This window comes from Thamnophis sirtalis, unplaced genomic scaffold (assembly GCF_051295495.1).
Source record: "Thamnophis sirtalis isolate CommonGarterSnake01/CBP01778 unplaced genomic scaffold, rThaSir2_p1.2 scaffold_13, whole genome shotgun sequence".
Taxonomy (NCBI): Eukaryota; Metazoa; Chordata; class Lepidosauria; order Squamata; family Natricidae; genus Thamnophis; species Thamnophis sirtalis.
In genome coordinates this window covers 595,396-614,369 of record NW_028261393.1, presented here as the reverse complement: position 1 = coordinate 614,369, position 18,974 = coordinate 595,396, and the positions used below count along the sequence as shown (strand labels likewise).

Below are 18,974 nucleotides of genomic sequence, written 5' to 3'. Positions count from 1 at the left end.
TGCGGAGCTCGGGGGGGGGGCAGAGAAGAGAAGCTGCCCAAGGCCCCCCCTCGGATTCCCCCCCTGCCCCACTAATCCTAGATTTCTGGGCTGGGTTTTTAATAAAAGGGGATTACTGGGCTGCTACCCAAATGATTTTCTCTGTGTGTGAGAGAGAGAGAGAGAGAGAACCAGGGGAAGCTTGTAATCCTTTTCATCCAAAGCCATATTTTTTTTTGGGGGGGGGGGAGTATGAAGCTTGCAGAGACCCCTCCCCTGCTCCGAAATAAAGAGTCGTCCTCCATTTCCAGCAGACTTTATTTAAGGAAAAATAAGATGCATAAATAGAGGATTGGCTTCAGAAGAGCCGGGGTGGGGATGGGGGCTCCTGCCCCAAGGGGTTTAAGGCAATAGCGGGGGGGGTGCCCTGCCCCCCCCCCCGATGCTTTGGGACGGCAGCAGCTGCTCCATTCCTGAGAAAGACTCCTTTTGTGAACTGGCAGGGGCGGCCCCCCACCCCCCAGGAGGACTTTCCTGGTCAGTCCAGGGAGGGTCAGTCAAAGTGCTCAAAGCAAAAGGCGACCCAGGGAGAGTGAAGGCCTGGGGGGGGCTAGTGGGCGGGGCGATGCGTGAGGTCCTGGATGCTGGTGCTCAGGTTCCGGGTGGGCTGCAGGAGGGAAAGAGGAGGGGTCCCTCAGGGCTGGCCTCAGCCGCCTCCCTCTTCAGGCTGTGCTGGAGGAAGGGCTGATTTATGCCCCCCCACACATTCTCTGCACCGGTTCCTCCTCCTTCCCTTGGGCTCTGCCCGGTCTGAGCCACAGGCGGAGCCAAGCAGATGATGGAGCGAGAGCTGCCTTGGCAGACGCTGCCCTCAGCCTCCTGCCCACCAGCCGTCCTGGCTTCCGCAAAGGTTTTTTTTTGGGGGGGGGGTCCACAAGCGGTTGGCCATTGCCTCCTCCCCAGGGCTAAGGAAGTGACTGGCCCAGGGTCAGTGCCTAGAACGGGGCTAGTCCATCTGCTTCCAGCCCCTGGACCGGACTGGCTCTCGGCTGAGTGGAAGCCAGACACGGCCCTACTCGAAGGTGCCTGGTGGCTCCGGTTGTGTGAACTCGGCCTCTCCTTCCCCTCTCCCGCATTGCTTGGGCCGGAGCCTCTGCAGGCCCCCTCCGGTCTGGCCAGGCCACCCATTAGCTGCCGGGGGCCACCCGTGGGGCTGGCAGGGCCCCCCCTCCGTTGCCCCTGTGCGCAGCCTGGGCTCTGCTGCTGAGCGTGGTGGTCCTTCTGGGCCCCCAACTCACCTTTGGGGCTGAGACGGCTGCAGCCTCGTCCAAAGGCAGCGTGTTGAGGGAGGTGGCCCTGGTCATCCTGGGGAAGAGAGGCCCGGTGACGCTCGGCCTGGCTGAGCCTCCCCAAGCCCAGAGTTGGCCCAGAAACTTCCGGGGAGTCCTGGCTCACCTGGGGGCTGCGGTGTCCTTGGGCTGCCCCACTGCTGGGCCCCGGAGCTTGGAGACCAGCTTCTCACTGCTGCGTCTGAGCGACTCCCGGAAGCGGGAAAAGGAGCTACTGCGCCTCATCCCCTCCTGGAGAGAAAGGGGGGGGTGCACACACTCAAAACCTGGGGGGCTTCCCCCCCCCCCCAACCACCTGCGCTCCAAGATGGGGGTAGCCTCTTCACCTGCCTCTCTGTTGGCTCAGCTGAGAAGGCCTGGGGGAGGCAGTGGGGCCAGGGTGAAGCGGCTTAAAAGATTTTCTCCTCGGTGCCCCCCCCCCCCCCCGCTCATCATCCCTCCCCAGCTCTCTCCAAAGCTGCTTGCGGGAGAAGCGTCCAAGACTCACCTGCCCTTCCCAGGTGTTGCCAGCTCCTGTCCAGCCATAATCTGAAGGAGAGGGGAGGGGGTCCCAAGGGGTGAGTCCAGATGCTGAGGACCCTGGCGCCTCCCCCCCCCACGGGAAAGGGCTGCTCTTACCGCCCCTGGGGAGGCTCGGCTCCTGGTCCTGCAGGGACAGGATCTCCTTGTACAGCTGCTCAGCCTCCTGGAACTTGCCCTGTTTCACGAAACACGAGGCCTGGCCGGAGAGAGGGAGGGAGGGGGCACACGGGGCGGTGAGCCCCTCCCCTCCTCCAATACGCAACCCCCTGGGGGGCAGCAGCCAGTCCCCCCAAGGACCAACCCCCCCCAAAGGGAAAACTAGGTATCCACCCCAGGAAAAGAGCCACCGCTTTGGGGAGGATGCTTGTAATTCTGTCGGGGGGGGGGGGAGAGAGATCCGTCCACTGGTACCCCAGGGTTGAAAGAGCTGCTCAGCCTCCTGGAACTTGCCCTGTTTCACGAAACACGAGGCCTGGCCGGAGAGAGGGAGCGGGGCACGGGACTTATGGGTCCGTGGAAGCCTCGTCATTGGCATCGGTTGCCCTCCCTGAAAGACGCTTCAGCCCAAGAGATTCACCCCGGCTGAACCGCTGAGCCAGCAGCCGCCCTCAAAGCCCCGGAAGAAGCTCCCAGCCCCCCCCCCCTCTGACACCCCCCCCCCAAGGCTACCAGGTTGTTCTTGGTCTTGGCCACGTTGCAGTCGCCGGGGCCCGGCTGGGCCTGGTAGATGCGGAGAGCCCGCTGGTAATACCGCTCCACCTCTTCGAACTTGCCCTGGTTTTGGCACAGGAGGGCCAGGTTGTTGAGCTGCTTGGCCACATCTGGGTGGTTGGGGCCCAGCACCTGCGGGGAGAAGGGCAGCAGCGGTGCTCAGCTGGGGTGCCGCTTGGGAAGCCGGGCAGCGCTCGGTGGGGCCACCCGTGCCCCTCTCCTCTCTCCGCTTGCAGGCCTGAAAACCGGGCGTCTCCCCAGGAGGCACCAGCTGGTTTAAAGCACCAGCCTCCACCCTCGGCCCCTGGGAGGCTTCTGGACTTCAACTCCCAGAGTTCCTCAGCATAGCAAGGCGCCAAGTGGCCCAGGATGGAGGCGCCTGGTTTACAGCAACCGTCTCTGTCTTCAGGCAGCCTTTGGCTGTCAGGCCCAGCTCAGAGCCCCCCCCCCGCCCCTTTCTGGCCTTCGGGACTCCCCCCCCCTCCTGCCTGGGCCAAGGTTGCTTGTGGGGGGGGGGGTAAGAGAGAAGAGTTTGGTTGGGGGTTCTTCCTCCCACTCCGGGTCTAAACCTTTCAGCACCACCCACAGGGACCAGGGTGGGAGAAGCTGGAAAGGGACCCACTGGCTCTCCCCAGGGATCTGAAGGGGGATTAGCCAGGATTTCCTGCGGGGGGTGGAGGGGAGGGTGGGCTTGGGTGCCCTCCCTGCTCAGCTGGGGGCGAGTTTCAGCACTGTCCCTCCCCATCTTCCACTCTGAAGTGGCCTTTGGTTTGTATTAACTTCCTTCTGTTTTTAGTGCAGATATTTTTTTTAACTTTTATTGAAAGATGCCCGGAGTTACTCTAAGATGGGCAGCCAATAAATCTCCTTTCTTCATAAGCGAGGGAGCGAGGGAGCAAATGAATAAACAGCCCACTTCAAGAGGCGAAGGAGGAGCCGGCCTTTCGGGATGGGGGTCCCTGTGGGTTCGCGTCTTACCTTCTCTCGGATCTCCAGGGCTCTCTGGCACAGAGGCTCGGCGTCCTGGTACTTCCCGCGCTTGCCGTACAGCACAGAGAGGTTGTTCAGGGTGGCAGCCACCTGGCAGGGACAACGGAGGGGCTTAACGAGATTGGAGACCCTCAGAAGCAGGATGAAACGGGACCAAACCGGGTGCCCCTCCCTCCTCCTCAGAGCCTCCACACAGGCCCTACCAGCCCCTCCCCCCGCACAGCCCGGGCACTCACGGAAGGGTGTTCCATGCCCAGCGCCTGCTCACGAATGTCCAGGGCATCATTGAGCAGCTCCGTGGCCGCCTCGTACTTGTTCTGGTCCCTGCAGGAGGAGAAGCAGGGAGCTTGGGGGGGGGCGGCAGGGGGCAGCCTGCAGGCCATGCCAGGGCAACCCCAGGACGCAGCTGCAGCCCCGAGGCCTCCAGGGGAGGGGTGGGAGCAGAGAACAAAAGGGTCCCCTGGAACCGCACCCCCGCCCTGCTCTTTCCGTCTGTTCCCCGGAAGCAGCGCCTGCCGGAGGGGGGGGGGGGCTCGGGCACCTTACCGGTAGACCAGGGCCAGGATATTGAGCATGGTGGCCACATCTGGGTGGTTGTGCCCGGAGCTCTTCTCCAGGTCCTCCAGGGCCTGCTTGCAAAGTGGCACAGCCACCTCGTAGCGCCCTTGAGAGGCGTACTGGATCACCAGGTTGTGCAGCGTCCGCAGGCGCGCAGGGATTTCGTACCCGCCGTGCTGGGCTGCCAGGGCGGCTGCACCCACACTCTGCCCCTCTGCAGGGCACAAGAACGGCCGGCTGGTGAAAAGGGAGCCTGGGGGGGCAGGCTGGGAAGAAGCAGCGGCTCCCCCTGAAGCCCCCCACCCACGTCCCCGGCCGGGGGCTTCTCCTGCTGCCCTCGGAGGCGATGGGGGCTCCTTGCCACCCACGGCTGGGCCCTGGCTTCGGCCTCACTGAGGCAGACAGGCAGCAGTTGGCCAGGCCGAGCTCCGCTTGGGAGCTGGCTGAGAGAGCCAAGGAAACACACCTGTCCTTCGTGCGTCTTCCGTGCTGAGAAAGGATTCCTCCTCCGTGTCCACCTGCAAGGAGAAGCTGGGAAAGTCAGGGAGGGGCAGGGAGCCCCCCCCCTTCTCTCTGTTTCCCTTTAGAAAGCTCTCCGCTAAGCACAGGCTTTGGAGAGAGGGATGCAGGGTCCATGTTGCCCTCCCCGCCTCCTCCTACACTTCCAATCATCCTGAGCCAGAGTGCCCTGGAAGATTGGGGTCAATAGGTTCATAGGAACCTTCGAAATTGTGGATTCTTTCACCCCAAATAGCCCCCCCAACCTGAGGAAAGCCCCCCCCTTCCCCCTGCTCCGGCCGCACCTGCTCCTCCCGGGGCTCGTACTGCTTGAGCTGGTTCAGGAAGCGCAGGTGCTTGTTCTCCTCCTCCAGCTGAGCCACGGCCTCCGCGCTGTGCTGCAGCCGTAGCTGGGTGCCGGCCAGCTCGTCCCGCAGCCAGAGGTTCTCCTGGCCCAGGCGCCGCACCTGGGCACGCAGCTTCTGCTTCTCGGCCTCCAGCGCCCCGATGTGCGAGGAGAGGGCGATCAGCATCTGCGGAGAGAGGAAGGGGGGCAGCTCCAGCCATCGCAGCCTTTGCCCCCGAGGAGACCCCGAGAGAGCTCTGCAGGGCCCCAACACGCGACTCCCAGAAATAGGAAGGGAACAGAGAGGAAGGGGGAAAAGGGGCATTGACTTCCAGTAGAGTAAGATAACGTTTCTATATTTTGAGAAACTAAGATATATATATATAATTTCTTGATAAATGTAATATGTTCTACTGCTTGTGTTTGCATCATATTCAATTCCAATATATTGGAATTGGATCGACCTCTTCTCCAAGGCCCCCAAAGGCAGGAGAAGCCACAGATGGAAACCCGATTAGGGAGAGAAGCAACTGGGACCAAGGAGGAAGAACAATTTGCCTCCAGAGGTTCTGGGTTTTCCCTCATTGGAGGCTTTAAATGGGGGGGGGGGTTTCCCTGCTTCAGCAGGCCTTGGGAGTAGACGTCCCAGCCCCATCCTTAGCCAATAAAACATTGAAAACCAACCCATCACTTGAAGGCAGTCGAGGCAACACAAGTGGAGCCCCTGAACCTTTCCGGTTGGAGCTGGCGGCCAGGGTGGCCCCCCCTGCTAGCCCCGCCTCCCAGGATCCCCACGGAATCCCCAAAAGCTCCATGACATCACAGCCAGCCGAGCAGCTCCCGGCCCCCCCCCCCGAGCCCTCGGAGTACCTGGCCTTCGGCAATGCCCAGCTCTATGCCTTCCAGGCTCCGGCAGATGAGGTCCTGCTTCTCCTCCAGGAGCTCCAGGGCCTGGGCCTCGGTGGCCGCCAAGGGCTCCTCCCGCTCGTCCATCAGCTGCCGCTCCTTCAGCAGAGCCTCCTGCAGCTGGCGGCGGATGCTCCGGTTCTCGCTGCGCAGGGCTTCCAGGCCCTGCATCACCTGGCGCGTCTGGAGGATGATGTCATCGCCTGCCATCCTCTCCACCATGATGGACATGGCAGGCCACGCTGGCCCCAAGGAAGGAGGGCTCCAAGCCCCTGGCGTCCCCTGGGGGGTCTCCTAGAAAGCAGAGGAGGAGGAGCCGCTCTGGGAGTTGTATCTCAAGGAAGGGGGCGTGTCCTCTAGTCCAGGCTCTCCAACCTTGGCCACTTTAAGACTTGTGGACTTCAACTCCCAGAATTCCTCAGCCAGTGCTGGCTAGGGAATTCTGGGAGTTGAAGTTCAAAAGTCTTAAACTTCCCAAGGTTGGAGTTCTCCGCTTTAATCCTAGGCACAAAGGTTATCCAAGCCCTCTGCACGCGCTCAGGGGCATTTCAGGTCTTCAAACCCTTTTTCCACCCAGGATCTCTTAATCAGAAGGAGCATCAGGGAGAGGAGTTGATGGGGAAAACCCTGACATTTCTGGCCCCGGGTAAAATGGCTCCCTCCATGTTGCAGGAGTCCTTCGACTGCAGCCAGGTGGGGCCGGGAGTCCGCCCCAGCTGGCCCAGGCCCTTTGGGAAGGCTTCCTGCTGGATCCACGGCTGAATCCCAAACCAGTCTCTCCAGCTGGATGCCACCACCAGAAAGCAGGCAGCAACATGCTCCTCGGCCGAGCCTCTCTGCAGTCACCCGTGCCTCCCCAGGAAGCCTCCTCGCCCGCCTGGCTTTGCCTCCTTTGAAGCTGGGCCGGGTCTCCTTCGGCCGGGATCCAGGCTCCCTCGCCTTCCCCACGGGAGGGGGGCCATCAGGCCGCCGGGCAGCAGGGCTTTCTGGGGCTGCCCTGGGCCCAGGCTGAGACCCACAAGGAAGATCCCTCCTTGATGCTCCCTTCCCTCTGCCGAAAGTGGGTGTGGCTGGTGCACCCTCTGGCCCTGGGGCTTCTCTCTGGGCCTGACCCCCTTTCAGCGCTCTTCTCCCTTGGGCCAACCTGCACCAGGATTTCCTGAGCAAGAGGCCCCCGCTTTGCTCTCATTCCCCCCTCCCACAGAGCGGCTGCCCTGGGAAGGCCTGGTTCTCGTAGCTCTTACACTTATACCTTGCTTCCCAGCCCTCTCTAAGCGCTTTACAAATAACACAGCAACAAGCAAGCAAAATTCACCCTTGCATCAGTTCCGACCCTGCCTTCACGTTCTTTCCAGCTTCCTTCCTTTTGCTTTCTTGCAACATTTTTAGAAATAAAAACATACATATTTTGGAGGTCTGGTAATCAGAGCTCCTCGTGGTCTGGCAGAAGGGCATTTCTCTACTGCCACATCTGTCAAGTTGCACATCTGTCACATCAAACTGAGGTGCTATTCCCACGTCTGCAGCCATCAGGGCAAGGATGTTGGTTTGTGGATGCTTTCCAGAAGGGCCTCCCCCCCCCTCTGGAAACAGCTGCAGTGCTGCCCCCCCTCCCCCTCAAGCCTGTCTCTGAGAACAAGGCCTGGTATAAAAACCCCTTCAACTTTTGGGGCGCTCTGAGCCTGGCTGTTTTCTTGTAGACATTTCATGACCCAACTAGGGAACATCTTCAGTGCTAGGGGGATAATGAAACTTGTTCAAGGAAGCAGCCAAGCTCAGAGAGCCCCCAGGACACCCCCCCCCGACTAGTTCAAGAGGGAACTGCACATATTCTCTCCTTTAGCTGCTGCCACAATCCCTGGATTTCCCGTCAGAAGCCTGGAAGCATCTAATATAACATATAACATCCTAAGAGGGGCCCTGTTTAGCCGGTGAAGAAATCAACTTCATTGCAATCCCCTTCGGTGGGGAGGAAATATTCTGCACAAAACTAGATATTCAGGGTAAAGCCCCCACCCCCACCCCCCACCCCGTAAGTCCATCACACCCAAGCGCCTCCCGGCTCTTCACTGCGGCTGCCTTCTCCTCGGCGGAGACCCCGATCAGCGAGCCGGTTCAGTGCCGACTGGAGGTCGGGCCGGCTCTCCTCGCGCCCCTCCGCAGCTGAAAGAAGCAACTCCGGGAGAAGCAGGCCGGCCCGATCCCCGCTGCGCCGGAGCATCAGCTCGGCCAAGAGACGGGATGGAGTCTGTGCGGCTCCCGAGGGGCCCCCGAAGCCTCCTGCGGACCCCTCCTCTGCCCCCTCTCCAAAGCAGCCCCTCCCGGACATCACCTTCGCCGAGGCAGCTCCGGCAGCCAGGAAGACGCGGCCCGATTCTCCCGGGCAGGGCCTGGCCCGCCGCTGCCTTACCTGCCTCCCTGCCGGCCTGGCCCGGAGGAGGGAATCCGCGCCGAGCGCCCCAATCCGCCAGCCGCGCCCCGGCAGCCTCCGCAACAGCGCCTGGCTGGGAGGGAGGGGCGCTCCTGCCCCGCCCAGCGGAGCCGCGGCTTACCTGGGCCGCGACTGGAAGGCGCTCTGCACGTGCCCAGAGGCGCCCCGCCCCTCCCCCTGCGCCGCCCCGAAACCAAAAAGCAGTTCGCCCCCGTTTCTGTCGGGGTCCCCCGCCTTTCCCCTAAAGCCCCCGCAGCCTCCTTTCCACGCAGGAGCCCAGCGCCCCGCTCAGCCCCGTCTCTGCGCCGCCCGCCTCTCACCTGCGCCCGATCTCTGGGGAGGAGGCTCCTTTAAAGACCCTCCTGCGCCAGCTTAACCCCCGGGCTCTTTGGCAGGAAAGGGGTTGGAAAGGGGCCCCTCCCCGCCTGGCCTTCAGACTACTGCAGGGCTCCGCGCCGTCGGGAAAGCGGTGCCATGCAGACCCTCCCCACGAGCCCTGCCTCTCCCCCGCCGGTCCTTAGCTGGAGTGAGGGGGCGAGATTGGAAGGATGGAGAAGCCGGGCGCACCAGGCGACCTCGGCCTGCCCTATGGTCCCCCCCCCCCCCAATCCCGCCCCCGGAGTTGCGCTCTGTAACCTTCGCAGCCTCCGGCCAAGATTGGATCTCTGCGCTCAGGAAAGCAGCTTGCAGGGCGTCCCCAAGAGACGGGAGCAAGCAAGCCAAGAATCTCAGGACCTGAGAAGGCCGGGCCTCCGCTCCGCTCCGCTCCCGTGAACGCGGGAAGAAGGAATCACGTGTCTAACGGCAAAGGTTGCGGGTCTGCACGCGTTTAATCAGCTTCTGCCAACTTCAGTTGGTTGTGGGTGGCTCGGCCTGACCTCTGAAGCGGCCTTGGGTCGCTTTACGGGTCACTGTATTCTGTTGATCCATGAAATGGCTGGGTTCAGTGCGGTGGTTGTGTGAACGCAGTCCCGTGTCTTCGGCTGCTTCTATCACTTCAGGTTCGAATTGCAGAAATTAAATCCCGGGAACTCTCTTTGACCGCGGAGTGAAACCGGAGCGCCTCTGAGCATCGGTCAGGTTTCTTCCCCTACCCGTTGTGCCTCGGGGACTCAAGGGGGAGATTCCCTCCACCCACCCCCACCCAAAAATAAAGGGTCCCCGCCCGGCCTCTGCCCTTTGCTTTCAAGGCTAAGCTAAAGCGACGCTGTTGGTTGCGGGGGGGGGGGGCGAGGGGCTTTGCAGCAGAGGAAGGGGGAAGGAGGGGCAGGCAAGTGCTGTCAGGCCGCTCGAGATCGGGAGAGGCAGAAAGGAAGGCGGCCGGGGGGGGGGGGGAGCCTCTTCCAGTCCCTTTAATATTGTATAAGAAGAGCGCTCGGAATGCGCTTCGCTTCCCTGCTTAGCTCAGGAAAAGCTGCGCTGGCCCAAAGCCAGGCCAGTTGCTGTCTTCCCGGGAGGGGGGGGGGGCGGCGGCGGCAATGCCAGTCTCGAGAGTGGCCGGCAGTAGAGATGGTGGAGGGGGAAAGGCGAAGGGGGAGCTGGGCCCTGTGCAGGCCCAAGCCAGCGCATCCTCTCGGCCACGGGCGAGCAGCGAGTCGGGCCTTCCCAGCCGGGTCCCATCGGAGAGTCCCTCCAGCACGGGGGCTTTCTAAGGGGGTCGCCAGGAGGAGGCAGAAACCAAGGTGCCAGGACCCAACAAAGGCCCGCAGAGCCACGAGGAGGCGGGGATCTCTTGGGAGCGTCCCTGGCCTCTGGTTAAAGCCGGGGCCTCCCTGGTGGTCCCCCATCCCCATTCAACCTCAGCCCGGGAAAGGCGGGCCTGGTCCGTCTTCCTGCCGAGCGAGGCTTCCGTCCTTCGAAGCAAGGCAGGAGAACCTGGCCGGCCGGACAGCTCGCCACGGGGCTCCCTTCGCGTAAAGGCCCCCGGCCTCCCCCGCTGCCTTCCCTCCCCTCCTGCCGCTCGCGGGCCGAACAAGGACGGTTCCCTGGACGATCCTGGGGGGCGAAGAAAGCAGAGCGCCAGAGCCGCCCAGTCAGCGCTTTTAATAAATGCATTTATTCCGGGGGGGGGGGCACAGATTAAGAGATGGCAGGGCGAGGAGGCTCCTCTGCCAAGCGCTGAAAGCTGCAGAGGCGCTGCCAAGCCCCCCGCCCTCCCGGCTGCAAATTCTGAGCAAATCCTCTCGGCTGCTCTGCACCGCATCTGGCCTCTTGGCGGGCCAGCTGTCTCGCTCAGGAACCCTCGGCCGGCTTCAGAAATCGGCCCGGGCATTGCCTGGTGGGCTTTCATCCCGGGGCGAAGGCTGGCACCCGGATCCGCTGTGCCCAAGCCCTACGGCTCTGCAAGCAGCCACCAGAGGGCGCTGCGCTTCCACGCCGGACCCGCCAGCGGCCGAAATGGGCAGTTCCTCCAAGCGGCGTGCCCACCCAGCCCCTCCCTGTCTGGGGCCCGGAAAACCTCCCTGCACGGGGGGTCCTGGCGCTGCTTCAGGGGGAGGTTGGAGGGATGCCGGCTCGGAAGGGCGGAGACCGGTCGAAAGTGCGACCCCCGTCGATGGGAGGACCCCCGATGAAGACACCCAAGGAGGCGCATCACGTGTGGCTGGGGGTGGGTGTGGACATCGCTTGGTTTGTCAGCCCACGGCCGCTTCGGTAGAACGGCCAGCTGGTTCTGCAGGCTGGGAGATGCTGGGGGTGGGGGCTGCAACCCTTTTGCCTCCAGGGATGCTCTGATTTCCCAACTTCGTGGAGGTCCCGTTCCCATCATTCCCCTGCCAACCAGTCTACATCCTGCTCTGCTCTGGAGTTTTGGGAGTTGACGTCCACATCTCTTCCTGTTATCAAGGTTGAGACAAGTTGATCTCGTGCAGTGCTCGGGACCCCCTTGGGGGTCGAACGACCCTTTCACAGGGGTCGCCTAAGACCACCGGAAAACACATATTTTCAATGGTCTTAGGAACCGAGACACCAATTTTATGGTTGGGGGCAACCACAACATGAGGAACTGCATTAAAGGGTTGAGAACCATTGATCTAGTGCAGTGTTTCTCAACCTTGGCAACTTGAAGATGTCTGGACTTCAACTCCCAGAATTCCCCAGCCAGCGAATTCCCCAGCCAGCGAGTTGAAGTCCAGACATCTTCAAGTTGCCAAGGTTGAGAAACACTGATCTAGTGGATGATGGGAGTTGGAATCTGGCACAGTGGGCCTCGGTATCTGTTTCTGCCAGGACAAGCAGGTGCCCCTTGTGTGCCCCCAGCAGCATCCGATAGAGCCTGCTGTGCCCAGGGCCAGCCCCCCCTCTTTCTGAGGAAGGGGCTACTCACATCCAAAACAACAAGGTTTCCTTAATGACTCGGATCGCAATATGTCAACCAGGTTGGTTCCTGCCTTAACCCGCCAATGGCCAAAGTGGGCTGCCTGCATCAACCCCAGTTCTGGAGGTGATCTGTGGATCCCACCAGGGCCAGGATTCCTGAATCCATCCGATGGTGGGAAGAATGAGCAAGCGAGACCCTCCCCAGGATCTGGAGAAGACAGGACGAAGCAGGGCAAGCTCTCCCCTGCACAACCAGGGACTTGAACTCTTTGGGGCCTGGGAGATGGCACAGGCTATGGGCATAGGTGGCCGGGGGGGGGGGGGGGCGTCTTCCTTCACCTGCTCCCAGGGAGCCAGACTTGCCCAGAGCCCGTTCCAGAGCCTGCAGCTGCTCGGAGATATTTTGACCTCTTGATAACCTCCTATATTTTTAGACCTTGAAGCTTCTGCCCCATAAGCAGGTAGAGAGACCTTTTCTGGGATACAGAGAGGAGCTGTGGGGTGGAGAGAGACAGGGGGGGGACACTCAATGCGGCTTCTCTTTGCCTTCTTGATACGGGACCCGTACCCTGCAGGCAGAGGTCACTGGGGAAAGCATCTGGGGGGCTCCCCAAATGGGGGAACTGCCCAGGGGCTGCCCTCCTTTTGAACTCCTGAATAACAGAATGAGAGAGTTGGAAGGGAGCTTAGAGGTCTTCTAGTCTAACCCCCCGCTCGACAGGAGAGCCTGTATCAGGGCCCTCCCATTTTGGAACTTTAAGACTTGTGCACTTCAACTCCCAGAATCCTGAGAGTTTTAGTCCACAAGTTTTATTGCCAAGGTTGGAGAGCCGTAGCTTACTCCACAGTCCTTGACGTTCTTCCACTGAGTAATTCCTCTCCCTGTCACGAGCTTCCTCCGTAGTTCTAGGAGGCTTTTTTCTCCTTGATTAGTTTCCATCCGTGGCCGTTGATTCTGCCTCTTGCGCCAAGGAGGGCTTTGCCCTCAATAGCACCTTTACCTGCAGCCTGCCCAGGAGTTGTAAATAAGGAGCAGAGACAGCCGCCCTCCGCCGGTCCTTCCCTGGGGAGGGAGTGTGTGGGGCAGAGGGCTGATTCAACAGCCAAAAGGCCCAGAAGTTGCCTTTTCGAACAGGATCCAGTGACAGATTCTGTTTAAAGGAGGCGTCGCTGAGTTTGGAGGAGGGGAGGGAGCCTCCAGCCAAAGGAGCGAAGTGCGGGGGATCGGCAGCACCCTGCCCCTCTTTTCAGAAAGCCTCCTGAAAGGGGGGCAGAGCCCTGCTGGCACAGAGGACTCTCCTGGGGGCCTGTGGTTAAACCAGAGGATGGCATTAATTACTGAACCATCCCTTGGGGGGCTGGTCACTTTCCTCCTTCTCCTGCCTGGCCCAAGGAGGGCACCTCCGGACTCCAAGGGATGAACAGCAAATACAACATGGTGTTGGTGCTTCCAGTGTGTCTGCTTGTCATTTCTACAAAAGCGAGTTTTGGCGTTGCTGTTATTTGGCAGAGGGGAAGAGTCTGTCAAGAGTGCTCAGAGCATGTGAAGAGTGCTTTTTGGTCCTTGGAAGCTGGCAATTTCACTGCAGGGATGATACCAACAGCCCAGGCTCCTCTGCAGATGCCACACAGCTCTGCTCTAGAGCCCACTTTCCACATCTGCACTCAGCACCTAAAGCTTGAGGCCGGGCCTCTGAGCATGGGCAAAGTGCCTTGACAATGTCCCTTGCGTAATCTCTGCCCATCTTCCACAACCGAGTCTGAGCTTTGGGGAAAATCACCCTTGGAAAAACACTTCACTGCCCAGCTGTTGCTCAGCTCCAGCTGCTGCTGGCAGAGGGTCAAGCTTCCCACACACACACACATCCCGGCCAGCTCTAATCTGTCCCTCATGACCCTTCAACAGGTGGGACTGCCAAGTGTTGCTGGGGGGGGGCAGCCTGTGCGTGCCCTGGCAGGAGCAGAGTAGTGGCCTGAGAAATGGGGGGGGGGGTAAGGCAGCTGCTGCTGATACAGCATGGGTTGCACAGGTAAACCCACCAGTGGCTGGCCAGGTTAGGTGGTCTTAATAGAATGGACCTTATAGATTCATTTTAGTTTGGCCTTTTACTCCAGTGCCCTGGACTCCCAAAGTTGACTTTTAACTTCCTCATATTACAAATAGGGCTGAACAGTGTGGCAAGACTCTGTAAAGGAAGGGCACAGGAAACCAGACGTGGGGGGAGAGATAGAACAGAGAAGTTGCAGAAAACTGTTGTTATGAAATCAGCTTTCCTGTTCTTGATACTTTTGTATGAATATCTGCTTTTGTATTTTTCCAAAGATGTACTTCCCTGTTCTGAACAGGGGTTTTTACGTTTTGTATGAATACGCCTCTTTAAACGCCCTCTGATTGACGAAGTTTGATTAAAGGTATAAAATCACTGCCCTGGGCGTAGCTCAGGTCAGTTCAGATGTTGCTGTGTGAACACGCTGAACTCGTTGCATCCAATAAACCTGTTTCTCTTCCTTCGTGGTCTCAAGTCCTGATCTTTCGTAAGTAGATTACAAACCTCAATCTGCTGCAACATTTTTGGCGAGCCAGGCAGGAGTTGAGGGGTCTTTGGGACCCTCTGGAACGTCCACCCCGGTGTCAGAGGTCATCTTGTCAGGGGGAACCTCCCTGGCGCCAACGGACCCGTTTGATCCGAGGGACTTCCCAGCGACAGAGGGCTCTGGCAGCAGCGTTTGGCGATTCCAAGAACCACCAGAGAAGGACCAGAGACCAGGCATCTAAAGGCATCAAAAGGCTGGCCAGCATCGCAGGAGGGAAGCCAAGTACATGAACCCTATTTAGGCCCGGACTCCTTGTTGAGCCGGAGGTGAGGCCTGATCTCCCTCACTAGGTGAAAGGTTTTGGGGAGGATTGTCTAGTGCAGTGTTTTTCAACCTTGGCAACTTGAAGATGTCCGGACTTCAACTCCCAGAATTCCCCAGCCAGCGAATGCTGGCTGGGGAATTCTGGGAGTTGAAGTCCGGACATCTTCAAGTTGCCAAGGTTGAAAAACACTGGTCTAGTGTATGTGTATGTATGTGTGTGTGATTGAGGGGGGGGCTACTGCATTTCCCTACGATAGCCGTGTCCATCCGGTATCCTGGGTCAGAAGCCTGTGTGGGGTGATTGCTAAATTTTTGTTGTTTGGTGCCCTGGGAGGACATGGGTGGGGGGAAGCAGTGTTCCCTGGATCCCCTTACAATGTATGTTAAATCATTTTAAAGAAGGATATGTGACTCAGGACTATGGCATTGAGTGAAGCAGGCATGAGCTTAAAAAGTTTTGTGAATCTGAATGGCCCACTTTTGGTTTTGGGAGGCCTAACAAAGGCAATTTTTGATCCCAACATAGCTTTGAATGTCCAGAGGTTAGTGTTTGATCCTGATCAAACAGGATCCGTATATTGACGTGTAGTACAATTTGTTGAGGAGACAGCTTGGCTAAAAAACAAATGCAAAAGACCAACAGTGTATTCTTATGGCTGTTCGGGTTGCAAACCCCAGATGTCCCAAGCAGAGACCACCAATCCTAGCTAATGCCCCAGAAGAGTTGCCAGAACAGGAAGAGGATCACCATGACCCTCACCACGACCATGCCAAAGGGAGGCTACACCTAGTAGCTCAAGAGACTTGAGGGCATCAACAAGCCGAGCATCTGTGGAGTGGATAGAGTGAGGGCTGGACGGTGTGACCTCTATGATGTCAGAAGAAAGTCCTGTCAGAGGGACAGGGGATGGGGACCCTCTGAGCTCACCAGAATTTTGGGAGAAGAAGGAAGAGGAGATAGAGCAGTCTGAAGAGAGGGAGAAGATTAGAATTGCAGTGTCTAACATTCTAAAACCTGATGTTCCTGCTCACACCAATCTGGCTGACTTTATTGAGCAACACTTCCCTTCAAGGGACCCGAGATGGAGCCCCTATGACCCCCACCAGTTGACTCTGCTACGTAATCATCAACAGTTAATTGTAAGGGCTGGCCGGCTGGGAGGAAAGCCAGCCACTAAAATGTCTAAACTCTGCCGAAAGCTCCGAGGTTTTTATTTATGGTAACCACTAACCTTCCTGGTCTGGTCTGATCTGGAAGAGTCAACCTTCCTCCCAATTCATGGGATCAGGACCATCCTTGGCACTGCCCTGCTCCAAAACCTGTCCGTCCGGGGTCTGTCGTGCCCAGCCAAGGGGTAACCCTGATGGGAGGGACTGGCCTGGTATGACCTCTTCCCTTTCTGGAGGTATCAAGGCCTCTCACTTGCAGGGGGCTTGCAATGCCCAGCCTTGAGCCCCAAATCAGCCCCAGCTGCCCCCCTCCTCCTACCCTCTGCCCTCCCTTCACACCCAAGCAGCAGACAGCTGTGGGGAGCTGGCTGCAAAAATTGGGGCTCTCCAAGAGCCTCCGGGCAGAGAGGGTGGTGGGCAGCCCTGCTTTTTCCTTCCTCTCTTTGGTGTGAAACCAGAGACAGCTGCGGTTGGAGAGGAGGGCTCTAAAAATAAGCTCCCCTCGCCTCCCCCCACCACAGTCGCCTGCGATAGAATTCCTCCGGGGGAGCTGATCCAGCGGTTGCTGACGTCAGACAGGGTGCCCGGTTCCCAGCAAGGAAGTGCCAGCCAAGCCCCTGGATAGGGAGTGGGTGGAAGGTGGCCCTCCAAGCTACGGGATGAGGAGCCCCGTTGAGATCTGATCAGGATGGGAGTCGGCATTTGGCATCTGGGGCTGGTTCCCATCCCTCTTGGAAAGCCTGGGGCCGTTTTTCTCAGGCGTGGCCACTTTAAGCCACGGGGACTTCAACTCCCAGCAAGCTGGCTGGGGGAATTCTGGGAGTTGAAGTCCACATCGCTTAAAGTGGCCAAGCTTGAGACACAGGGGGGGGGGAGGGGAGGCTTGTGCCAGAGAGGAATTGCATCACATGGTCTTGTTGGGGGGGGGGCTCCCTCTTCACCTGCAGGTCAATTGCTCAACTGGCTGACATGTTTCCTTCTAATGTGTCTCCCCCCCCCCCCAAAGAAAGGGCTAGATTTCCACCTCCTCAGCAGTCCAATTTGGTCGTGCAGACAAGGCGCCTCCTCTGCCAGGAAGGCGTTCCTGAGGCCGGAATCCAGATTGAGCCAGTCCAAAGCCTGAAGGGAGGACGGGGCGGACACAAGGCTGCCTCTGAGCATGGGCTGAGCGTCTACCTGGTTTGGAGTTTAAACACGGGCATTTCTCTGCCAGGCCGAGCACAGCAAAGCAGGCTAGGGGAGAGGGGGGTGGCCGTCCTTGGTGGCATCCGCATGAGCTGGGGACGATGGGCTTTGCTGGGCTCCAGGGGTGGAATTGTGCAGCTCTCTGCCCTCTGAACTGGGTGGATGCACCCTTCATTCCTGAAAACCCGAAGACCAGCAGGCCTTCGCTCAGGTGCCACCTGGGACACCTGGGAAAGACCAGATTATTCCTCCATGTTGAGTCACTCATCCCCCCCCCCCCCGCCTCCAGATCTTGTGGGAAGAAGAAATGCTTGGGATCGGTTAAGGGCAGAAACGGGTAGAAGCATGCAGGGAAGGAGACACTGAGGCAGGAGGTGCCCAGGCTCTTTGGCTGAATCATAACTCTCCATAAATGGAGCTAAATAGGAGTAAATTTATGGGAGAGGAAAACTTTGGAAAGAAAGAAAGAAAGAAAGAAAGAAAGAAAGAAAGAAAGAAAGAGAAAGAGAGAGAGAGAGAGAGAGAAGGGAGGGAGGGAGGGACATTTTGAAACTTCTCCCCCCCGCATTTCTGGGGTCCTTCCTGGGACAGGAGCAGAACTATTTCTAAGAGGCTCTGCAGGATTTCCTAAAATTGTCTCTCCTTTGTGAAAGGGGGGGGGCTAGATGCTGTGCCCCCCAGGAGCAACTTCCCAGCTTCTGACTGGAAACAGATGTGCTTGGGAGCCTCCTCACCCCCCCCCAGAACCCAGGACCTCCCTGCAGAGTCGGCTCTCTCAGTGCCCTCGGGGGGGGGGGGGCATGCCTGCCAAGATACTTTGGTGCCCCAGACGGAAAGTCAAGCGGCCCTTCCAGACTCCCCCTAAGTGGACTCGGCTTCCTCTTCCACCAGAAAGGCCCCTGTGACCCCAGGCCAGATCGGTCTTTGTGGGGCCTTGCTGGCTGGGGGAGGGAAGGGGGGTCAGAGCCAGAGCCAGGGGGGGGATGGGAGCCATGCTGAGAAGAAGCAGGAGGGTCTCCTGTGCCTGGGAATCCGCGAGGGAAGATCCCTGCAGCCTTTCTCCCTCCCCCATTTCAGGGCTGGTAAATGCGCTGCTGGTCCTGCCTCCCCCAGTCTGGACAAAGGGGCAGCTCTATGCACCTGGTCAGGCTGTAGGACGGGAGGCAGGCATGGAGGGGGGGGGCTGTGAGATCAAATTCCCATAAATCCTTCCAAAGAGGCAGCTGCAGGAGGACAGAGGCTTCTCCCTAGAGAAAGGGGGCTGGGAATGAGGAACCTGATTCCACTCTGGCTGGGAGGTGGGGGGGCTGAGGCAGGCCCAGTTTGCAGGAGACCCTCTTGGATGGAGCGTGTTTCTAACTGTGGCCCCAGAGAATTTCCCCAGGGAGATTAATCCAGGTCCCCCCCACTTTTCCAGGAGGTGCAGAAGAAAAAGAGTCCTCTGAGCTTGCGCAGAAGGCTGCGAAACCAGTCCGGGTCTCTGCCTGCGGCTGGCAGTGACTGGGTGTCCCATATGTTGGACTACAAAGCCCTTTACCAGAGCGAGGGAACTGCATGATGGGCTCTGCTCTGCCCCTTGTCCTTCTTACCTAACCTGAATGCCTGGCGGAGGGGGGAACATTTCCTCCCAGGAGCGCCAGGGTTCCAGTTACCGCACTGAGATGAGGAGGGGGCCCGGTTTGGGCAGCTGCTGGAGGCCCAGCACCTGTTCAGCTTTCAGCTGGGAGTCATTGGGGGGGGGTGCATGGAGCAAGACGTATCTGGAGCAGCTGAAGGGGGGCTCCTCTCCCACAGACGATGCCCCCCCTTTCTCTAGGGTGCTTCTAGCATGGTTCAGGGCCCTGATAGCAGCCCCCCCCTTGCTCTCGGCACCCCATTTGTCTCTTTCAAGGCACCTTGACGGCCTCTTCCAGCCGAGCACGCAGATTTTGCAAAGTTTCCTCTCTTTCTGCTTGGATGCTCCTTCAGGAACTGTGTGGCACCAGCTCTCTGGCAGAGCCCTTGTCACCCAATCAAACCTTTCCTGGCCAGGTCCTCGCAGGGGGCAAGGGAGGGCGCTGCGGCTGCCCCATCCAGAAAGTGCCCAGTGCCCGGAGCGGAGACTCCCACCCAATTTCAAGTTGAGCTGAGGGTGCTGCATCCAATCACAGCT

At 59.3% G+C, this 18,974-nt stretch overlaps 1 protein-coding gene across 1 annotated transcript; it reads right to left on the bottom strand.

Annotated features, from left to right (window-relative positions):
• Nucleotides 1–287: 287 nt before the first annotated feature.
• On the bottom strand, nucleotides 288–8,466 carry KLC3 (kinesin light chain 3). The gene is made up of 13 exons (XM_087727616.1): nucleotides 8,192–8,466; nucleotides 5,824–6,153; nucleotides 4,913–5,140; nucleotides 4,576–4,627; nucleotides 4,098–4,323; nucleotides 3,788–3,875; nucleotides 3,540–3,641; nucleotides 2,520–2,693; nucleotides 1,947–2,046; nucleotides 1,816–1,856; nucleotides 1,435–1,559; nucleotides 1,278–1,344; nucleotides 288–646 (listed from the first exon to the last, which is right to left on the bottom strand). Exons 2-13 carry the CDS (start codon nucleotides 6,088–6,090, stop codon nucleotides 590–592), a joined length of 1,527 nt encoding a protein of 508 aa, XP_087583742.1. The 5' UTR covers nucleotides 6,091–6,153; nucleotides 8,192–8,466; the 3' UTR covers nucleotides 288–589.
• Nucleotides 8,467–18,974: the final 10,508 nt, after the last annotated feature.